The sequence below is a fragment of the Saimiri boliviensis genome, chromosome 7, assembly GCF_048565385.1.
Source record: "Saimiri boliviensis isolate mSaiBol1 chromosome 7, mSaiBol1.pri, whole genome shotgun sequence".
NCBI lineage: Eukaryota > Metazoa > Chordata > Mammalia > Primates > Cebidae > Saimiri > Saimiri boliviensis.
The window spans coordinates 22,352,407-22,372,445 of NC_133455.1; the positions used below are offsets into that span (position 1 = coordinate 22,352,407).

A 20,039-nucleotide genomic window follows, 5' to 3' on the forward strand; every position below is an offset into this window, starting at 1 on the left:
ATTTTTGGGCTGGATGATTCTTTGCAATAGGGGGCTGTCCTATACCTTGTGGGATATTAAACACCCATTACATGCAGGCAGCACCCGCACCTCCAACCCTGTTATGACAACCAACACTGTCTCCTTTTGGGGACGACATCCTTTGGAAGCAAAATCACTCCCAATGGAGAGCCACTGTTCTCCATTAAAGAAATTTGAGAGACCTAACAATTCTGTGAACCTCGATTGGATCTGCCCTCAAAAGACATTTTAGGGCCAACCAGGTACAGGTTAATGTGGACTAGGTATTGTGTAATATCAAGGAAACATTATTAATTTTGTAAGGTGTAATACTAGTCTTATGACTGTGAAAGAAAATGTTTAAGTTTAAAATATGCAAACGGAAGTATTTAAGGGTGAAATGTTGTGACATCTGTAATTCATCTTCAAATACTTCGGGAGGGAAGTGGTGAAGCAAATAACGCAAATGTTAACAGTTATTAAAGCAAAGTGATCGGTCTGTTCATTGCTTTATTTCCTCTGCTTTCCTATATGTCTTATAAATTGTCTTAGCTTTCTAGAAAGTATTTTTTTAAAGGTGATGTTATTGGTTACACTATTCTCGGGAATGTGGATTGGTACAGCCACTATGGAAAACAAGAATGAAGGTTTCTAAAGAAGTTAAAAATAGAACTACCACAGGACCCAGCAATCCCTCTTCTGGGCATACTCCCAAAGGAAATAAAATCACCACCTCGTAAAGACAACCGCACTCTCACATTCATCGCGGCATTATTCACAACAGCCAAGATTTGGAAACCACCTAAGTGTTCACTGACAGATGAACGGATGAAGAAATTGAGGGGCTGAGTGTGGTGGCTCATGCCTGTAATTCCAGCACTTTAGGAGGCTGAGGGGTGTGGATCACTTGGGGTCAAGAGTTTGAGACCAGTCTGGTCAACATGGTGAAACCCCATCTCTACTAAAATACAAAAATTAGCCTGGCATGGTGGCAGGCACCTGTAACCCCAGCTACTTGGGAGGCTGAGGCAGGAGAATCGCTTGAACCTGGGAGATGGAGGTTGCAGTGAGCCAAGATCACACCACTGCACTCCAGCTGGGGCAATAGAGGGAGGCTCTGTCTCAAAAAAAGAGAGAAAATCAACTATACAGAGATAGAGAATAAAACAGTGGTTATCAGGGGCAGGTCGGGTGTAGGGAAAAGGAAACAGGGCATGGAAGTCAAGGGATAGCAAGTAGCTGATATGGAGGATGAGCAGGTCTAGGGCTCTAAGGTATAACATGAGGACTCCAGGGAATCGAATTGTACTATATTGGGGCCTGGGGGCACTGGCTCACGCCTGTAATCGCAGCACTTTGGGAGGCCAAGACAGCTGGATCACTTGAGGTCAGGAGTTTGAGACCAGCCTGATCAACATGGTGAAACCCTGTGTCTACTAAAAATACAAAAAATTAGCTGAGTGTGGTGGTAGGCACCTGTGATCCCAGCTACTCAGGAGGCTGAGGCAGGAGAATTGCTTGAACCTGGGAGGTGGAGGTTGCAGTGAGCCAAGATCTTGCCACTGTACTCCAGCCTGGGCGACAGAGCCAGACTCCATCTAAAAAAAAAAAAAAATTGTATTGTATTTGGGATTCCTGCTAATGGGCAGATTTTAGAGGCTCTTGCCACCAAAAAAAAAAAAAAAAGGGTAACTATGTGAGATGATATGTTAATTTGCTTCACTATAGTAACCACTTTAATATCTATATGTATCCAATAATATGTTATATACCTTAAATATACACAGTAACATTTATTTTTTATTTTTATGAAACAGGGTCTTACTCTGTCAATCAGGCTGGAATGAAATGGTGTAATTACAGCTCAATGCAGCTCTGACCTCCCAGGCTCAAGTGATCCTCCCACCTCAGCCTCCCGAGCAGCTGCAGGTGCGGGCAACCACACTCAGCTATTTTTTTGAATTTTTATTAGAGACAGGGTTTCACCATGTTGCCCAGGCTGGTCTCAAGCTCCTGAGCTCAAGCGATCCTCTTACCTCAGCCTCCCAAAGTGCTCAGATTATAGGTGTGAGCCACCACACCCAGCCCATTTTTTTTTTAATAAAATACTTTTCTACAGTTTTTTTTTTTTTTTAAAGACCATGTGAAATGTTCCCATAAGCATTGAAAAGAAACAACTACAAAAAAAGATACCAAACAGTAAAGGGGGTTTAATTTCGTTGGAGGTTTTCAAAGTATGTTCTCAGAAACCTTAGGTTTCTGCAGGGCTAACACTGGGGTAAAGCAAGTGAGACAACTGGGCATGACGAGCCACTTGCTCTCAGGGGCCAGCCCTGCGCTTCCACAAGCCTGAGCATGAGAGCCTCCTCAAACGCTGCACCCTGGGCTCTTTGCTTGCCTCCTCTAGGCCCAGCTCTGGGTATTCCTAAGTGTCTCCCCTAGCCACCACACAGGGCAGGAGAGTCCTGGGAGCAGAGCATTCTTATCCTAGGTGGTATCCTCCACTTCCTCTTGGGAAGTTAGCAGTTTTCAGTCATTTGCTCTTTAGTATGAATTTTGCTCCAGGACTGTACTCCAGGACTAGTATTTTGCTCCATACTATCTATCCTCTGATCGTTGGGAGAGAGAAAGACCTGACGTATGGGGAGGATTCTCAGCCCCACTTTTTCTTTTTTTTTTTTTTTTGGTGGGGAGAGACAGGGTCTCGCTCTGTCACCCAGACTGGAGTGCAGTGGCACAATCTTGGCTCACTGCAACCTCTGCCTCCCAGGTTCAAGTGATTCTCCTGCCTCAGCCTCCCAAGTAGCTGGGATCACAGGTGTGTGTTACCATGCCTGACAATTTTTCTTTTTTTTTTTTTTTTTGAGACGGAGTCTCACACTGTTTATTGGGCGAGAGTGCAATGGTGCAATCTAGACTCACTGCAACCTCCACCTCCCGGGTTCAGGCGATTCTTCTGTCTCAGCCTCCTGTGTAGCTGGGATAACAGGAGCACACCACCACACTCACTAATTTTTAGCTTTTTAGTAGAGATGGGGTTTTACTATGTTGGCCAGACTGCTCTCAAACTCCTGACCTCGTGATCCACCTGCCTCAGCCTCCCAAAGTGCTGGGATTACAGGCACGAGCCACCACGCCTGGCCAGCTGCCTAACTTACTAAAAGGCACAATCACATCTGGTTAGGGATGAAGGGGACCAGTTTGAGATATTAAAAAACAGATCTCTCATGAATGTAAGAAGGAGCATTACTACAGACATTATGGAAAAAGCATAAGGAATAACTGTATACCAAGAGATTAGGATAATTTAGATGAAACAGACAAATTCCTAGAAAGACACACATTACTGAAATTGACTTGAGAAGGATAGAACATCTGAATAGACTTCCAAGAAAAAAGCAGACCTCTGAGGCTGCAGTGAGCCATGATCATGTCACTGCACTCCACCATGATCATGTCACTGCACTCCAGCCTGGATGACAGAGTGAGACTTCGTCTCAAAGAGAAAAAAAAAAAAAAAAAAAACCGGACCTATAGACAAGTCATCAAGTCATCATTACATCATGCCTGCATTTAGTAATTCATTCAATTGACAGACACTTGCTGAGGCATTAAACACCATGTGAGGCATTAAGTCTATGATTCTTAACCAATGGGACCTTCGGTCTCTCTGGATTTGCTAATAATGGTTCAGATGTCTGAATCTAAGCCCTAGAGATTCTGATTTGGTGAATCCAGAGGGCATCCAGGAATCTGTATTTTTAACACATATCTTGGGAATTCTGAGGCACAGCTGCAAATCGCTGGGCATGGATATTAAAAAGACAGTGCCCTGTCCTCTGGCAGCAACTTGGGGCGGCAAACAGAGATCAGATCCAATTAGTTCCCATCATGCCTGGTCAAAGCCTGGTGGTCAAAGTCTGGAGAAAGCTAAGAACTTTGTTTAGTGAGGCAATGACAGGCTTTCTTCCAAATCCATTCACTTTCTCAGTAGCTCACGTGGGAGCTACAGTTTCACCAACCAGACTGGAAGGTGTGGTTTGCACCTGTCTGTCATTCTTCCCCTCCTCTTTTTGCGTTTCCAGGGGAACCACCTCTCCTCTAATCCACATATTTTGGATAGGGCTGCCCTTCCCTGACTTGGGGTGGCGGTGGGTGGGTTGTGGGGAGAGGGGGGTCCCAGAGTAGTCATGTGACTCAGGCCCATATATTTCTTTCTTCTGATCACTGTGATTGGTTCAGGGATGGGCACATGACCCAAGCTGGCCCAGTGGGAACTCTCCCCATAACATGTGGTTAAACTCTTAGGAGAAAGATGTTTCATTTCTGCTGACATTTGTTCATATTGGGGGCTACCTAAAAATGAAGTCCACTCACAGGAAAGATGGACAGAGAATATGTCCTTAAGACAAGTGTGGAGCACCTGAACCCAGCTATGCCTGAAGGCCCCACTTCCTCCTCTGAATCTTTCTCTATTTTTGCTTAAGGCACATTGCAATTTAGGGAATCCTGCTTTTTTTTTATTTTTTATTTTTTTGGGAATCCTGCTTAATGCAAAAGCCACTGAAGATTAAGGGTGATCACTGCCACCTTTCCCGTTAGCAAGTTATGCATATCTATCCCTGCTAATTCTTGGAGACAACACCAGCAACAAACAGGCACTGGCGTGGCAGAGGCACGAGCGGCTTGTCATGGAGAAGGAAGGTCTAGCTATTGCTGCTTTGGTAATGGGTAATATTTGAGCTGCTTCTTGAAAACAGACAGGAAGTTTGGAGGCACAGAACTAAGAGTAGGCATCCCAGGTAGGTTGGGGAATTCGGGTAAGGGTCTGAGGGGATAACCATATTTGCTAAGGTGGATGGTAAATCCTAAAGGCTTCCTGGTCTGTGTGTCCATTAGTTCACCTGCTCCTGAGTTAACTAGGGAAATGGGTATGCTCTGCTAATGGCTGGGCAGACATCATTCTTTGCTCTGAGCACGGGTGGGCAGAGCTGCTCGCAGAGCTGCAGAGAAGACCTTACATACGAGATTCAAACGGGTTTCCAAAATGTGGATCTGTTTCTGCAGTTTCCGTGGGTTATTGGCTTCCTGCATTTTTGCGAAAATCTGTTTTTGGTTTGCAATTTTTTTTTCCATCTGAACAATCTGAAAAAAAAGAAAAAGAGAGAGAGAGAGAGAGAAATTCCAGCTGTGTTAGCATCTGTATGGGTACCAGTTCTATGGTTCACTAACTGAAGGGTGCTCAGAAAAAACTGCAACGTTCTTGCTTTTCCTATAAATGACATTTTAACTTGTCTCTTGGATGCCTGCTCAATTAGACTGAGTCTTAGCCAGTTTGGGGTACAATGAAACAATATGGAGTTTTTGCTCTCACCTGTGCATGTAAATGTCACTCACCTGTGACATTTACACACATGGACATACATTCTGCCTACCCAAAGTCATGGTTTCCAGCAGAAATGACATCGTCCTCTGAGGGGCCTTCTTTAAGCTTGGAGAGGTGTTTTTTTGGCTCTTGCAATGATAAAGGCACTAGTGGCATTTAATGGTGGGTCGTGAGGGTCACACACCCTGCAACATGTGGGACAGCACCAGGAATCCAAGATTTATCATCTATCCTTGTGACTTCCCGGTGCCCCTCTGGACATTATGTAGGTGAGAGACCTCTTTATACTTTGCTTTGCTTTGAAACTTTCTTTTTTTTTTGAGACAGGATCTCTCACTCTGTCACCCAGGCTGGAGTAAGGTGGTGCCATCTTAGCTCACTGTAACCCCCACCTTAGAGGTGAAAGTGATTCTCCTACCTCAGCCTCCCAAGTAACTGGGACTAAAGGAATGCACCATCATGCCTGGCTAATTTTTTTTTTTTTTTTTTTTTTTTTGAGACAGGGTTTTGCTGCCCAGGCTGGAATCTCCGCTGGAAGTGGTGCAATCTCAGCTCATCACAACCTACGCTTCCGGGGTTCAAGCAGTTCACCTGCCTCAGCCTCTTGAGTAGCTGGAATCATAGGCATGTGCAACTACGCCCAGCTAATTTTGTATTTTCAGCAGAGACAGGGTTTCTCCATGTTGGTCAGGCTGGTTTTGAACTCCCAACCTCAGGTGATCTGCCCGCCTCGGCCTCCCAAAGTGCTGGGATAACAGGCGTGAGCCACCATGCCTGGCTGTTTCCACACCTGGCCAAAAAAGATAGTTTGATTCTAGGCACAGAAAATTTGGCCAGCACTCTGGGAGGTCAAGGTGAAAGTACTACTTGAGCCCAGGAATTTGAGACCAGCCTGGAGGACAAAGTGAGACCCTCCCATCTCTATGAAAAAATCTAAAAATAGTCAAGCGTGGTGGCATGCATCTATAGTCTCAGCTATTTGAGAGGCTGAAGCAGGAGGATCACTTGAACATGAGAAGTCAAGGCTGCAGTGAGCCATGATTGTGCCACTGCACTCCAGCCTGAACAGAGCAAGACCCCGTCTTTTTTTTTTTTTTTTTTTTTTGAGACAGAGTTTCGCTCTTGTTACCCAGGCTGGAGTGCAATGGTGCGATCTAGGCTCACCGCAACCTCCGCCTCCTGGGTTCAGGCAATTCTCCTGCCTCAGCCTCCTGAGTAGCTGGGATTACAGGCACGCACCACCACGCCCAGCTAATTTTTTGTATTTTTAGTAGAGACGGGGTTTCACCATGCTGACCAGGATGGTCTCGATCTCTTGACCTCGTGATCCACCCGCCTCGGCCTCCCAAAGTGCTGGGATTACAGGCTTGAGCCACCGCGCCCGGCCAAGACCCCGTCTTAAAACAAAAACACAACTATCTTTTCTATGTACACACACAGAATTTTCCATTCAGTTCTAATAGACACTGAATTATCCAGGACTGTAGTCACTGTATCAATCAAGAGAAGATTGTTCTTTGATTTGTTTGGAACTTTACTAAGAGTTGGTCACTATTCTGAAAATCACATCACCAGCACAGCCTGAATCACGTTACTCAAGTTGTGGATATAGCCAGGCTGCATCTGTCTGCAGTGTATGTAATCTTTGGCGATTCTGCTTATCAAAACAGACCTGTGACTGCATTTTTTAGGCCAGGGGTCTGCAAACTCTACCCCTTGGCCAAATCTGGCACGCTTCCTATTTTTGTCAATAAAGTTTTATTGAAACCCAGCCATGCCCATTCATTTATGTATTATCTATAGCTTCCCTCAAGCTACAAAATCAGAGCTAAGGACTTGCAACAGAGACCACGTGGCCCACAAAGCCAAAATATTCACTACCTGGTTCCTGCAGAAACAGTTTGCTGGCCCTGTTCTAGGTAAGCCAGATGAGGACATTCATGTATCAAAATAAATATCATTTTAGTATAAATAACTTCCCTTTTATTTCTTCTTTATAATTAAGGCATCATATTGATTGCAAAGCATAAGTAAAGGGAAAGGATTCTATCATTTGTGAATTTCATTTCAGGATTGTAAAGGAATAATTATTTGCTGTTGAAAAAGGGTGTTGGCAGACATAAGGTTGAATGAAAAAAGCCAGATAGAAAGTGCATATCCTGGAAGAGGTGATTCAGATGCAATTCTATATGCAGACAAAACAAAGGTATGATGCTGGAGATCAGGATGAGGTCCCTTGGGGGTGGTTTGTGAAAAGAGACCAAGGAAGCCTTCTAGACACTGCAGTAATGTACCTCTTGATCTTGGTGATGATTACGTGAGTGTATATCTAAGCATCAGTTCACTGAGCTGTCCTTAAGACATGTGCACCTCACCTTGTGTCATTAGCAACTCAGTGGAAGGAGAAGGGAAGGGAGGAAGAATGAAAGGAAAAGAAATGGGAGTTAGAAGCCAGGCACAGCGGCTCATGCCTGTAATCCCAGCACTTTGGGAGGTCGAGGCAGGTGGATCACCCGAGGTCAGGAGTTCGAGACCAGCCTGACCAACATGGCGAAACCCCATCTCTACTAAAAATACAAACATTAGCCAGGCATAGTGACACATGCCTGTAATCCCAGCTACTTGGGAGGCTGAAGCAGGAGAATTGCTTGAACCCAGGAGGTGGGGGCTGCAGTGAACGAAGATTGCGCCACTGCACTCCAGCCTGTATAACGAGAGTGAAACTCTGTCTCCAAATAAATAAATAAATATAAATATTTAAATAAATTACCTGTCTCAGCCATTTCTTCATAGCAATTAATAAATACTATAATAGAAATAGTAAATGTTTCCCAAGGATCGCCTGTGTGCGAGACACTGGGACAGGCATGGCGTTGGGGGCACGGGTGGCACCGTGGGGAACAAAGCAGACATGGTCCTCCCCCTTGTGGAGCTGTCAGGGAGCCGTAAACCACCAGATTAAGGCATAACAACAGCGGTGAGAAGAGCTATGAAGGGGGTGCTGCGGGGAGCCAAGGCATCTCCTGCTTGTCCCCGACCGCTCTGTGCCCCAACAGGCTGACCTGGCTGCATCCCCCAAGGGGCTCCCTTGCACTGACGATCAGAGGGTTGGAAGAAAGAGAAGCATTTCCCCTGGCTTGCTCCGGACTCTCCAAGTTCCAGACTGCAGCCCCCTCGCCCGCCATTGCGAACCCCAGCGTTTCAAGATCCCTACTCCTCCCCACACCCTTGCAAATGGGCCCCGCACTAACTCTTCTCAAAGTACCCTGCTGGGGGTGCTCTGTGTTCCCAGCCGGGAACCTGACGGACACGGGGAGGTATAAACTAGAAAGGGGCACAGAAAAGGCCTCCCTGAGAAAGCCACATTTAAGTTGAAACCTGAAGGACCGCCGGGGAGTCGGGGAGGGGTGGGAATGGGAGGCACAGGGGCGGGGAGTCGGGGAGGGGTGGGAATGGGAGGCACAGGGGCGGGGAGTCGGGGAGGGGTGGGAATGGGAGGCACAGGGGCGGGGAGTCGGGGAGGGGTGGGAATGGGAGGCACAGGCGAAGGGCCTGAGAGGGGCCAAGCGGGAGGCAGGGGCTAGATCACGCAGGGCCTTTCAAGCCATGGTAAGGGGCGTGACCATTAGTGCTGTCCTGCAAATACCTTCAGCTCTTTGACTTCTTGATAATGAGAGGGTGGCACTTCCCAGACCCCTTTGTGGATGGGTAGGGTCATGTACCTGACTGTTTTCTCTTGCTCTTTTTCTTTCTCTCTCTGTCTGTTTTTGTTTTTTGTTGTTATTGCTGTTGCCATAATTAGAAAACACGACTATTTTCAGCCCCTGGGTCATGAGCAGAAGTGACATGTTTCAGTCAGCTGTGGTGGCTCACACCTGTAATCCCAGCACTTTGGGAAGCCAAGGCAGGCAGATTACTTGAGGTCAGGAGTTCAAGACCAGCCTGGCCAACATGGTGAAACTCCATCGCTACTAAAAATACAAAAATTAGCCAACATGGTGGTGCACGCCTGTAATCCCAGCTACTCAGGGGGCTGAGGCAGGAGAATCGCTCGAACCGGAGAAGCAGAGGTTGCAGTGAGCCGAGATTGCACCATTGCGCTCCAGCCTGGGCAACAGAGTAAGACTCTGTTTCAAAAAAAAAAAAAAAAAAAGTGACATGTTTCACTTCCAGGCTGGAACATTCAATTGCCAACATGAAACCCTCTAGAACTCTCTTTCCTTCCTGTAACACCTGGCAATGTTCAAGATGGTAGCAATTCCTTCAGCCTAGTTTCAGTGTGAGAAGGGCTGTTAGCCAACCCACAACAGTTATGTGGCATCCACAAGGAAAAAACCTTAAATGTTTAGTTTTAAACCACTGAGAATGCGGGAGGGGGCTGCATTCATATTAATCAAACCTCTCCTAACAAATATGGTGAGGCTGTGGTGGTTTATCGGAGGTGATGCGGGTGGCGCTGGGGAGCACGGCAGAAGGATGGATCGGTGAGGCTGAGCCTGGATACTGGAGCCCAGAGGTCTCAAGGGTGGCAGAGATAGTAGCAGCAGTCACATTTAGCAGGCTGTTCAGAGGAGATACTGGGATTCTGGGGTGTCAGGTCTGGCCTAAGGCATCATGAATATGCACCCCAACTGCTCCCCTTTGCTCTGTGTTCTGGTTAACTCTTTAAGAGAAAGACCACACCTTCTCATCCAGGTCAGCCAACTGCACTTTCATGGATTTGATCAAGGCCTCGTAGTCCTCCTTGGCCTGCAGCAGGAAACGCAGCTCCGTGTAGTCCTTCTCACTCTGATTCACGTTCCTCGAGGATTTCATGAGACTCAGCAGTAGGGTGAGCTCATCCTGCTCTGCCTTCAGGGTCTTAATCTCCTTGCTGTTGGAAAAGCAGCCCGCAATTAACCCCGAACCTCTGAGTTTACCCCTGAGTTTACCTTGACAGAGCACTCCAGGCACATCAGCCCTGCAAGGAGATGCGGAGAGAGGAACTTCCCACGTGAGCAACAAGGCGAAAGAGACTCGTCCAAGGTCTCAGTGCCAGGTCTGGAAGCCTGATCACCTGAGACCCGGTTCACCATGATTTCCCGCTGCCCCGCCTTCTCGGAGGTAGGTATTTTTCCTAGGGAACAGTTGGCAGCTGTGCCTGTCAAAACCCATTACCCAGACATGGAGGAAGCCCCAAGTTCTCTTTCGCCAGCAACTCCCTGGCACCTGTCTGATTCTGCAGACCATCTTTCCAGACTTCGCCACCAATTATCTCCGGTAATGAGGAGTAAACCATCAGGCAGGATTTTTTTTTAAGCAGAGTCTCGCTCTGTTACCCAGGCTGGAGTGCAGTGGTGGGATCTCAGCTCACTACACCCTCAGTCTCCTGGGTTCAAGCGATTCTTCTGCCTCAGCCTCCAGAGTAGCTGGGACTCTGTGTCACCACGCTGAGCTAATTTTTATACTCTTAGTAGAGATGGGTTTCGCCATATTGGCCAGGCTGGTCTCAAACTCCTGGCCTCATGTGATCCACCTGCCTCAGTCTCCCAAAGTGGTGAGATTACGGGCGTGAGCCACCACGCCTGGCCAGGCAGGATTTTTCAAGTTTGCATCCACACAGGATACACAACAGCCTCTAAGCTGCACCAGTTTCTCTGCTCGGAGTGCTAACGATGAAATGGGCTGATCCCAGCCTCCTCCTCTCCCTGTTTACTGGGATGTGGGTAAACAGGTGGATTTGGAAAAGAGCAAAGCGGGCTTGAAAGACTGCACAACAACGGAACAAGGGGACATGGCATGGAGGCCGAGCTTCTGGCGGTCCGGAGACTGACGCCATTGCCCAATGTGGTTTGTGGATCAGTAGCATGAATGCCCTTCGGCAGCTTGGAGAAATACGGAACCTCAGGTGCCCAACCTGGGACCAATTGGATCAGAATCTGCTTCGTTACAATATCAAGTGTCCAGATACTTCAAAAGTTTTGGACACACTGCTATAGAACAGTAAAGAATGTTCTACAGACCTGGCACAGTGGCTCATCCCTGTAATGTCAGCACTTTGGGAGGCCGAGACAGGAGGATTGCTTGACTCAGTAGTTCACAACCATCCTAGGCAACATAGCGAGGCCCTGTCTTTACAAAAAGTAGAAAGGGTAGCTGAGATGGGAGGATCACTTGAGCCCAGGAGACAGAGGTTGCAGTGAGCTGAGATCGTGCCACTGCACTCCAGCCTGGGAGACGGTGAGACCCTGTCTCAAATTTAAAAAAAAACAAACAAAAAAAATGTCCTAAGACAGGAGTTGGCAAACCTTTTTCTAAAAAGGGCCAAAAAGGAAACCAATAGGCGTGGCTATGCACCAGCAGAACTTTATTTACACAAACCAGCAGCCAGCCAGATGTGGCCAACATTTGCAGACCCCGTTCTAACAGGACGTTCTGCAGTGATGAAACGCTCTCTATCTGCAGGGCCCACAGTATCCAGGGAGGCACAAGTGATTACTGCAAACTTGAAATACTGGAGCTGCACGTTTGCAGCAGAACTAAATTTTATTTTATTTTTATTTATGTTAATTAATTTAAAATGTAAAATGTTAACTAATTTAAAAAGGTAGGCTTGAGAATCAGGCCAGCCAGAAACAGATGTGCGGGTTGTTGACTGCACAGCCCTAGGAAGCACCACCAGCTTGAAAACACATCACTGTTTTGTAGATTTTTTACACTTTTGTGGGAGACACTTTCTTATTCTAGCAAAATCTCTATATAATGACACTTTTTCCAGTAGATGGCAGTAAAGTGTCTTGAGAAAGTGTGCCTTTTAAAAAATTCACATGGAGGCTTCTTATGGGCTACACCTGGCCCTGAGTAAGTTAAATTCATGGAAAATCTAAAGAATCCCTTTCAGGCCAGGCACGGTGGCTCATGTCTGTATTCCCAGCACTTTGGGAGGCCAAAGCAGGCAGATCACCTGAGGTCAGGAGTTTGAGACCAGCCTGGCCAACATGGTGAAATCCCGCCTCTACTAAAAATACAAAAATTAGCTGGGTGTGGTGGCGGGCACCTGTAATCCCAGCTACTCGAGAGGCTGAAGCAGAGAATTGCTTGAACCTGGGAGGTGGAGATTGCAGTGAGCTGAGATCATACCATTGCACTCCAACCTGGGTGATAAGAGCAAAATTCTCTCAAAAAAGAAAAGAAAAGAAACAATACACTCTAATTTCTGGTACAATCCAACTTTAAATATTCTATCGTGCAGTTCTCACAATTAGGAAATGTCGTTGGAGTTTCCACCTTCTCTGGGAACTCCTCCACTTCCCTAGTAGGACAAAGGGAGTGACAGCCCCGGACATTTCTGTGTCCCATGCATCCTCAAGCCACAACTGATTGGACCAGGAGGAGACCCCTGACCCGAGCTGAGCCTATCAGATTCTCCCACTCCCAGGGATGTGGGGTTGGAATTGATTCACCCACGGCCCACTCTCTGTGCGGCTGGTAAACTTAAGAGATGGAGCAGCCGCTTCCCACCAGCTGGGGCTGAAATTCAGAGACAGAAGAACAAAAGTCATTTGTGGAGAAAAACAAAAACCAGAACTCCTTCCTCAGTTAGGTCCTTCCCTGAGATCTGGGTGCCCTGCCCTCCAGGGGTCCCCGAAACACCCTGCATTCTGACAATAAATTCGCCCTCTCCACTGAAGCCATCTCAAGTGGGTTTCTCTTGAAATTAGTCTGCAGATAAAAGACCATGAGTCCTCCAGCGGGGCTCAGAGGTGGCTCCCTGCCCCGGAGGTCACAGGACAGAAGACAAGCACCATGAAACCCAACGCCACCTTTCCTCCAAGGCCACTCCGTGCAAAGTGCCACCCATCACTTACTACTGACTCTCGATCTTCTGCTGGTTTCGGAAGTTAAAAGACTTCCGGCTTTCCACCATCTTCCTGAACTGCTGCCTTAGCTTCCGCAGCTCTGCTTCCGCCTGCTGCTCTTTGGCCTTCTCCGAAGGTTCCACAGGAACGTCAGAGTCTTTCCTCCTGTACTTCTTCAACTGGGAGAGATGGAGAGGACGGGGAGGCCATAGCGGGTCAGGTGGCTAGAGAGGCCCACAGTTTGGCTTAAGGGCGAAGGGCAGTGGGTCTGGCTGGGCCAGGGCTAGAGGTGGAAGACCTTCCTTTGGGTGATGTCAGATGCTTGTCTATTACATGGAAAACCCATCCTGGCTTGCTCGGTGGAGAGATGACTGACTTGTAATTGCATACTATGGAGCGGGGGGGGGTGTTTGTTGGAGTTCTGGGTTCAAGCTCTGGCTGTGCCATCTAGTGGAAACTTGGGCGAGTCACTAGGTGTCTCTGAGCCTCCAGCCTCCTGCCTACGAAATGGGAGAGCACAGATCTGACATCAGGATGAGATGAGCTAACATGTGTGAAGTGGACAGCACAGTGCCTGAGCCCATAGTAGGCGCTCTGTGGCCGGGAGCTGGCATCACCTACCCCGGGCATCTTGGAATCCCACTTGACCTCCGTTCAGACGCCGTACCCAGGGAGCTCAAAGCCAGCGAGCCTGTCTCTCTGTCTCTGCAATGCCCTGTCCACTGTGGCAAAAGGAAGAGAACTTGTAAGCCACCCCTGCTGGGGGTGCAGGTCAGAACGGCGCCTCCTCCCTCCCCCTACCACTCCTTCCTCCACCCACAGCTTGGCACATGAGGAGGATACGCAGATGGCTACCCGAGTGTGACAAAAGGCACTTATTTTTTTCAAATCTTTGTTTGCCCGGAAACTGTTTCTCTTACCATTTATTATTAGGAACTGGGCAGATGGTTTTGATGTGGCAGTTACCCTCCTGCTCCCTGTGTTCCCAAAGAGGGGGCAAAATGGCATCAGAGGGCCGGGCACAGTGGCCCATGCCTGTAACCCAGCACTTTGGGAGGCTGAGGTGGGTGGATCACTTGAGGTCAGGAGTTCGAGACCAGGGTGGCCAACATGGTGAAACCCTGTCTCTACAAAAACAAAACAAAAAAAGTAGCCGGGTGTGGTAGCACACGCCTGTAATCCCAGCTACTCAGGAGGCTGAGGCAGGAGAATCTCTTGAACCCTGGAGGCAGAGATTGCAGTAAGCCAAGATCGCATCACTGCACTCCAGCCTGGGTGACAGAGCGAGACTCCATCTCGGAAAAAAAAAAAAAAAAAAAAATGGCATTGGGGCAGTGTGTCTCCTGATGGGGTTAAACAGAAATGTGGCCAACTTCAGCTGCAGCTGTCGGGGAATCCCCACCCTCTCATCTCAGAGCAGATGTCAGTATTCCTATCATGTCACCACTTGAACTTCATCTGGCCCACAGTTATTCAGAGCAAGGTACAGCATTAATCCCACACATCCTTGGAGGTTGTGAGACCCGCTGCACAGCCAATTCCAGACTGCAGGGGCTGGGTTCCAAATGCAGAAATTCCAGCTTTGCCACCACTGAGGGTCCTGCAATGCAGTGGTGTAAAGCATTGGTTGTGCTAATCGTTGGATATCATTTCAAATTTCTCCAAAGCCACTTGTAAAGCTTGGGCAAGTCACTTCAGTTCTCTAGACCTCAGTTTCCTCATCTGGAAAATGGGAGAAATTCTAGAAGCCATGTCATTGAGTGCGTAAGACACTCAGCACTGTGCTTGGCATGTAGTAAGTGCTCAGTGCACAGTGGCTGGGATGATATGGCAGGATATGGATTGTTTCAGAAGGTTCAGGGTGGTGGATGTTCATGAGGGTGAGAGGGGTGTTCGTCTATCTCCTGGTAACAATACTCTGAAGTTCCCGTGGGAAGCCACACCTTTCCGAACTCCTGGGGGCGGACCACACCCCTCTACCTTCATGATTGGGGCATCTGACTCTGGATGAGCCAGAGTGCAAGATCCCTGGCAATCTGCATGACCTCAGCATTCTAGCCTGGGATTTCTTCAGCGGGGATGGATGGACACGTGAAGCTAGCTAGTCAAAGCCGACTGAATGGCGGGATTTAAGCTGGAACCCTCAAGGAGAGAGAGACTTTGTTTCCTGCTGCGCTTGAACCTCAGTGGATAAGGTCAGGAGAGGCTGACAGCCATCTTGCCTGTGCAAGAGGCTGCGAACCAAGCTAAAACAGAGGCGAGAAGACAAAATGAAGACAGACGACCTTGAGGACAGGACATTATCCAAGCGCCAGCATTTAGCCAAATCTGGACATACCTCTGGGTAATGTCCAATTACAGAAATCAATATATTCCATTACAGCAACCTGAGATGCATTTTCTATTGCTTGCAACCAAATGAGTTCTCATACCTGAAGTACTTACCTCTATTTAGCACATAAACTGAGCCTCTACTGTGTGCTACGCAGGGTGTGGAATTCAGTGGTAAGTCAACCTGCAAAGTCCCATAAATCCTGCCTAGGACGAAATAGTGAAAAAGGCTCCACAAAGAAGATGACTTTTAACTTGGGTTTTGAAAAATGAATAGTTCACCAGGCAGAGAAGAAAAGTTGGTGGGGGGAATTACGGGCAGAGAGAACGGCCTGGGCAAAGAGTGAGAAGGAAGCGAACGAAAGGAGCGTTCAGAGAATGTGTGGGCAAGTATAGGTGGCAGCGTCTAGTAGTGGAAAGGGGCTAGCAAAGGGACCGGATGCTGCCTTTTTTTCTTTTCTTTTCTTTTTTTTTTTTTTTTTGAGACGGAATTTTGTTCTTGTTGCCTAGGCTGGAGTGCAATGGCGCGATCTCGGTTCACTGAAACCTCTGCCTCCCGGGTTCAAGCAATTCTCCTGCCTTAGTCTCCCAAGTAGCTGGATTACAGGCATGTGTCACCATGCCCAGCTAATTTGGTATTTTTAGAGATGGGGTTTCACCATGTTGGTCAGGCTGGTCTTGAATTCCTGATCTCAGGTGATCCACCTACCTCGGCCTCCTAAAGTGCTGTGATGACAGGTGTCAGCCACCACGCCTGGCCTGGATGCTTTTTAAAAGCAAGAATGAGATGAAATCAGCCTGTGGAAGAATCAGTTCATCACCTCCCCAACAGTCACTTCCCTTCGTGTGGCATTGTTGCTTGAGTTACCCTACTCCTCTCTGATCCCGGCTGGGCTATATGATGAATTCTCACCAATAGGATGTGAGCAGAGGGGAAGTCTGTCGCTTCCAGACCATAACTTTTAAGAAGCAGATGTGACTTTTCCAAACTTTCTGGCCCCATCTGACATTTATGGGAGGCAGAGCCACAAGTCAGGTCCCCAGATCAACTTGTAGAAGTCACCTGCCGACCATGAACATCCTCATCGGATTGTTACACAAATGTGAAATTAACTTCTGTTGCGTTAAGCGAACGAAATGTGGGCATGTATTTGTTACAGCAGCTAGCATGCCTGAGAATACCCTAACTTCTTTCTTCCTAACACAAATCTGATTTTGCCCCCACTCAATGTGCCCAGTCCCAGAGGATGACTCATGATTGGTTCCTGCTAATCATGGTAACCCCAATTCCCTTTGTCAATGATTGGTTTAAGGACGGACGTGTAACCCAGATGTGGCCAATGAGACATAAGGCGAAGTCTATTCCATTCCTTTGTGACAAAAAGTGAGATGGGCCAGGCATGATGACTCAAGCCTGTAATCCCAGCACTTTGGGAGGCCCAGGCAGGCAGATTACGTGAGGTCAGGAGATCAAGACCAGCCTGGCCAACATGGTGAAACCCCTGCTCTACTAAAAATACAAAAATTAGCCAGGCCTGGTGGCAGGTGCCTGTAATCCCAGCTACTCAAGAGGCTGAGGCAGGAGAATTGCTTGAGCTTAAGAGATGGAGGTTGCAGTGAGCCAAGATGGAGCCACTGCACTCCAGCCTGGGCAACAGAGTGAGACTCCATCTCAAAAAAATTTTTTAAATAACATAAAAAGTGAGAGCTTGTACGTGTTCCTCTCACCTCTGCTTATAGGAATTATTGTGAAAGCATGAGTGATAGTTGGTGCAGTAGCAACCATCCCGTGCCTGTGAGGAGAAATATCACTATCACACTAAAGACAGCAAAGTGGAAAGATGGGGAAAAAATTAGGTCCTAATTGACACTGCTGGCTACTGCCCCATCCCTGGAACTGGCTACTTCCAGACATCGTGTTACGTGAAATAGCAAAAGGCACTGTTGTTTAAGGCAGTCACCAAGTATTTTGTTCATTGCAGCCTAAAGCATTCCTAACTCACATGATCCGTACCTTGAAAATGATTCTCAGGTTAACGGGTGATAGGACAATAGTGGCTGGCAATGTAGGAACCCCTGGATTTTCCCTGATGTTTTTGAGGGTTTGAGGGCCAACTGAATTGTCTAATGTTGGGAAGTTTCCATAGGCAGGAAAGTGGTGTAAGACAATGGTTCTGTATCTTGATCATTTCTGGAAGGGTCTTCCAGGTGGAGGCAGAAGCTATAAGAGGATTTACCTAACAAGGTTTGGACAAAGGATACTCTCTCTGGGACCTCTTTCAGCCCTGGAATTCCGGGCAGCTTCAATTTCATATTGTCCAGGAGCTGTTCTGTGTTCCAGAGCCCTTTGGGTCCTAAGTGGATTTGTAAGGCACCATCTTATAAGCATGAGTTGGGTATACCTGACCTTCACTGACAGTGTGATTTGACCTCTCTGAGCCTCAGTTTCCTCATTTGTAGAATGGAGATCCCCACACCCATATCTTAGCATAAAATACTGCCTGTAAAGTGGTTAGCGTTTGCCTAGCTCGTGACAGACACCGGGTGAACGTAGCTTGTTTGTGAATTAGGATTTCCAAGTACCAGTCTGGCTGGCCCGTGAGCTCATTGGCTGTTTTATGCACCATTCTCCAGGAGCCAAAGCCTCCATCACCTCCCGCCTTTTTACTGGTCCATACGCGCATACAGTCACTCCCCACTAGGGTGCTGGCTTCTCTTCAGGTTCCAGATGCTAACCCAGGTCTTTCTCTTTTGGTCAGTGCCCTCTGGAGTGGGTTCCTCTGTTCCCTGCGGAACAGATCCACCCCCTCCCCACCCCTGTCTTCATAGCTTGGCCTGCAGAGCATCTCCCAGATGTCCTGACCTCTGGCTTACCACGCTCTCATTCAAGGGTCTCAAACTCCCAGCCCATGGGCCCAATTCAACCTGCCTCCAGTTCTGTTCCACAGTGTTTCAAAATATAACTGTGGATCACACACTCACTCTCCTGGCCACAGGCCACACTCCTCCCTCTTGGCTAATCTCCCCTCCCCTCAATTCTCACATTTTCTGTAACTGCCTAGAGCCAGCAGGAATTTGAATTTGTAGTTCCTGGTAGGAATCTAAAACCTGCTCACTTCTGGGGAGCAGCGTGTGCAAGGAGAAGTGCAGAGAAGCCCAGCAGCCCAGGTCAGGGGACCTCAGGCAAGGGCCTCCCGATTCTTGGGCCTCAGTCTATTCACTACAGCATCCATAGTCCTGGGCACATGAGAAGCTCTTGGCAAAGTTTGAATGAATGAAGTTCCCTCCAGGCAGAGATTACCTTTATTTGTCTAATATCGAATTAGGTCTGCAGCTCCTCTGCTTCTGAATTTTAGCAATCTGCCTTTAAAAGTCAAGCCTGTCCCATGAAGGATTCTCTGAGGACCTCGGGACAGGCAGCTATGTGGATCATGTTGAGTCAGGGCTGTACAACCTGCTGATGGAGTTAAACAGGTGCTTAGGGCACTAGCCAAACAGGAGCCCTAGAAACACACACGCGGTGTTTTTTGGGTTTTTGTTTGTTTGTTTAAAGGATTATTATGGGAGGAGAATAAAAATTAGTTGAATTTTTTTTTTTTTTTTTTTTTTTGACAGGGTCTCTCTCTGTCACCCAGGCTAGCTTGCAGTGGTGCAATCTCGGCTCACTGCAGCCTCAACCTCCCAGGCTCAAGTGATCCTCCCCACTCAGCCTCCCAAGTAGCTGGGGCTACAGGTGGCGCCACCACGCCCGGCTAAGTTTTTAAAGATTTTGTAGAGCCAAAGTTGCCCAGGCTGGTTTCAAACTCCCGGACTCAAGCGATCCTCTTGCCTCAGCCTCCCAAGGTACTAGGATTACAGGCATGAGACACCTCGCGGGGCCCTGGAGTTCTTTTACACGCTACACTTTATTTATGCTTGATTGCTGGAGACCCTGTGTTTGCCAGGCTCAGGGCACCGAGGACTGAATGGACTTGGGGGCTGCGACCGCTCTTCGCTTTTCCCCGGCAGTGGGAGCTATGACGCAGCAGGAGCGGCTGGGCCGGCGACAAAACTTACCAGCGGCGGGGCCCGGACTGTGCCCTTGGCGGCTCGGGCTAGTCCGACTGCGGCTGCAGCTGCACGTGCGACGCCGCGGGGAGGGCTGCTTGCCGCGCGGCCTCGCTGCGCCACACCCCCAGCTCCACGCTCGGGAGTTCTGGGACCCTGGAACGGGCGCCTTTGTGACCCGCACAGACTTGGACGTTCTCCCCTGCAAGTCCCTGGGAGGGCACAGGGCCCTCTGGAGGAGAGGACAAGAGCAGCTGGTTGGAGGGAGGCTTTTGGTTGGGGGAGAGGAGCGACACACTCTCAAAGGAGCCCCCCAAAAAAAGTGGGGGAGGAAGAGAAATCATTCATAAGAAACATAACTTCATCAGTGCAGGAGAATCTTCTTCAGAACATCCGCCTCACCCCCACCCGCTGTGAGCATGACACGGGAACCCAAG

At 48.2% G+C, this 20,039-nt stretch overlaps 1 protein-coding gene across 3 annotated transcripts in view; it reads right to left on the minus strand.

Moving 5' to 3' along the window:
• CCDC63 (coiled-coil domain containing 63) overlaps positions 1-19,725 on the minus strand; it is a 48,184-nt gene extending 28,459 nt beyond the window's left edge. Inside the window, exons 1-5 of one of the 3 annotated variants that reach the window (XM_074401956.1) lie at positions 19,612-19,725; positions 13,846-13,939; positions 13,234-13,403; positions 10,070-10,259; positions 5,026-5,145 (exon numbers count right to left, since the gene is read on the minus strand). In XM_074401956.1, coding sequence (XP_074258057.1) covers positions 5,026-5,145; positions 10,070-10,259; positions 13,234-13,403; positions 13,846-13,854 — 489 coding nt within the window. In that variant the 5' untranslated portion in view covers positions 13,855-13,939; positions 19,612-19,725. The remainder of the gene's footprint in view (positions 1-5,025; positions 5,146-10,069; positions 10,260-13,233; positions 13,404-13,845; positions 13,940-19,611) is intronic. The other 2 variants (XM_003932247.2, XM_010342877.3) reach the window with 2 other exon arrangements.
• Between the last annotated feature and the right edge of the window lie 314 nt (positions 19,726-20,039).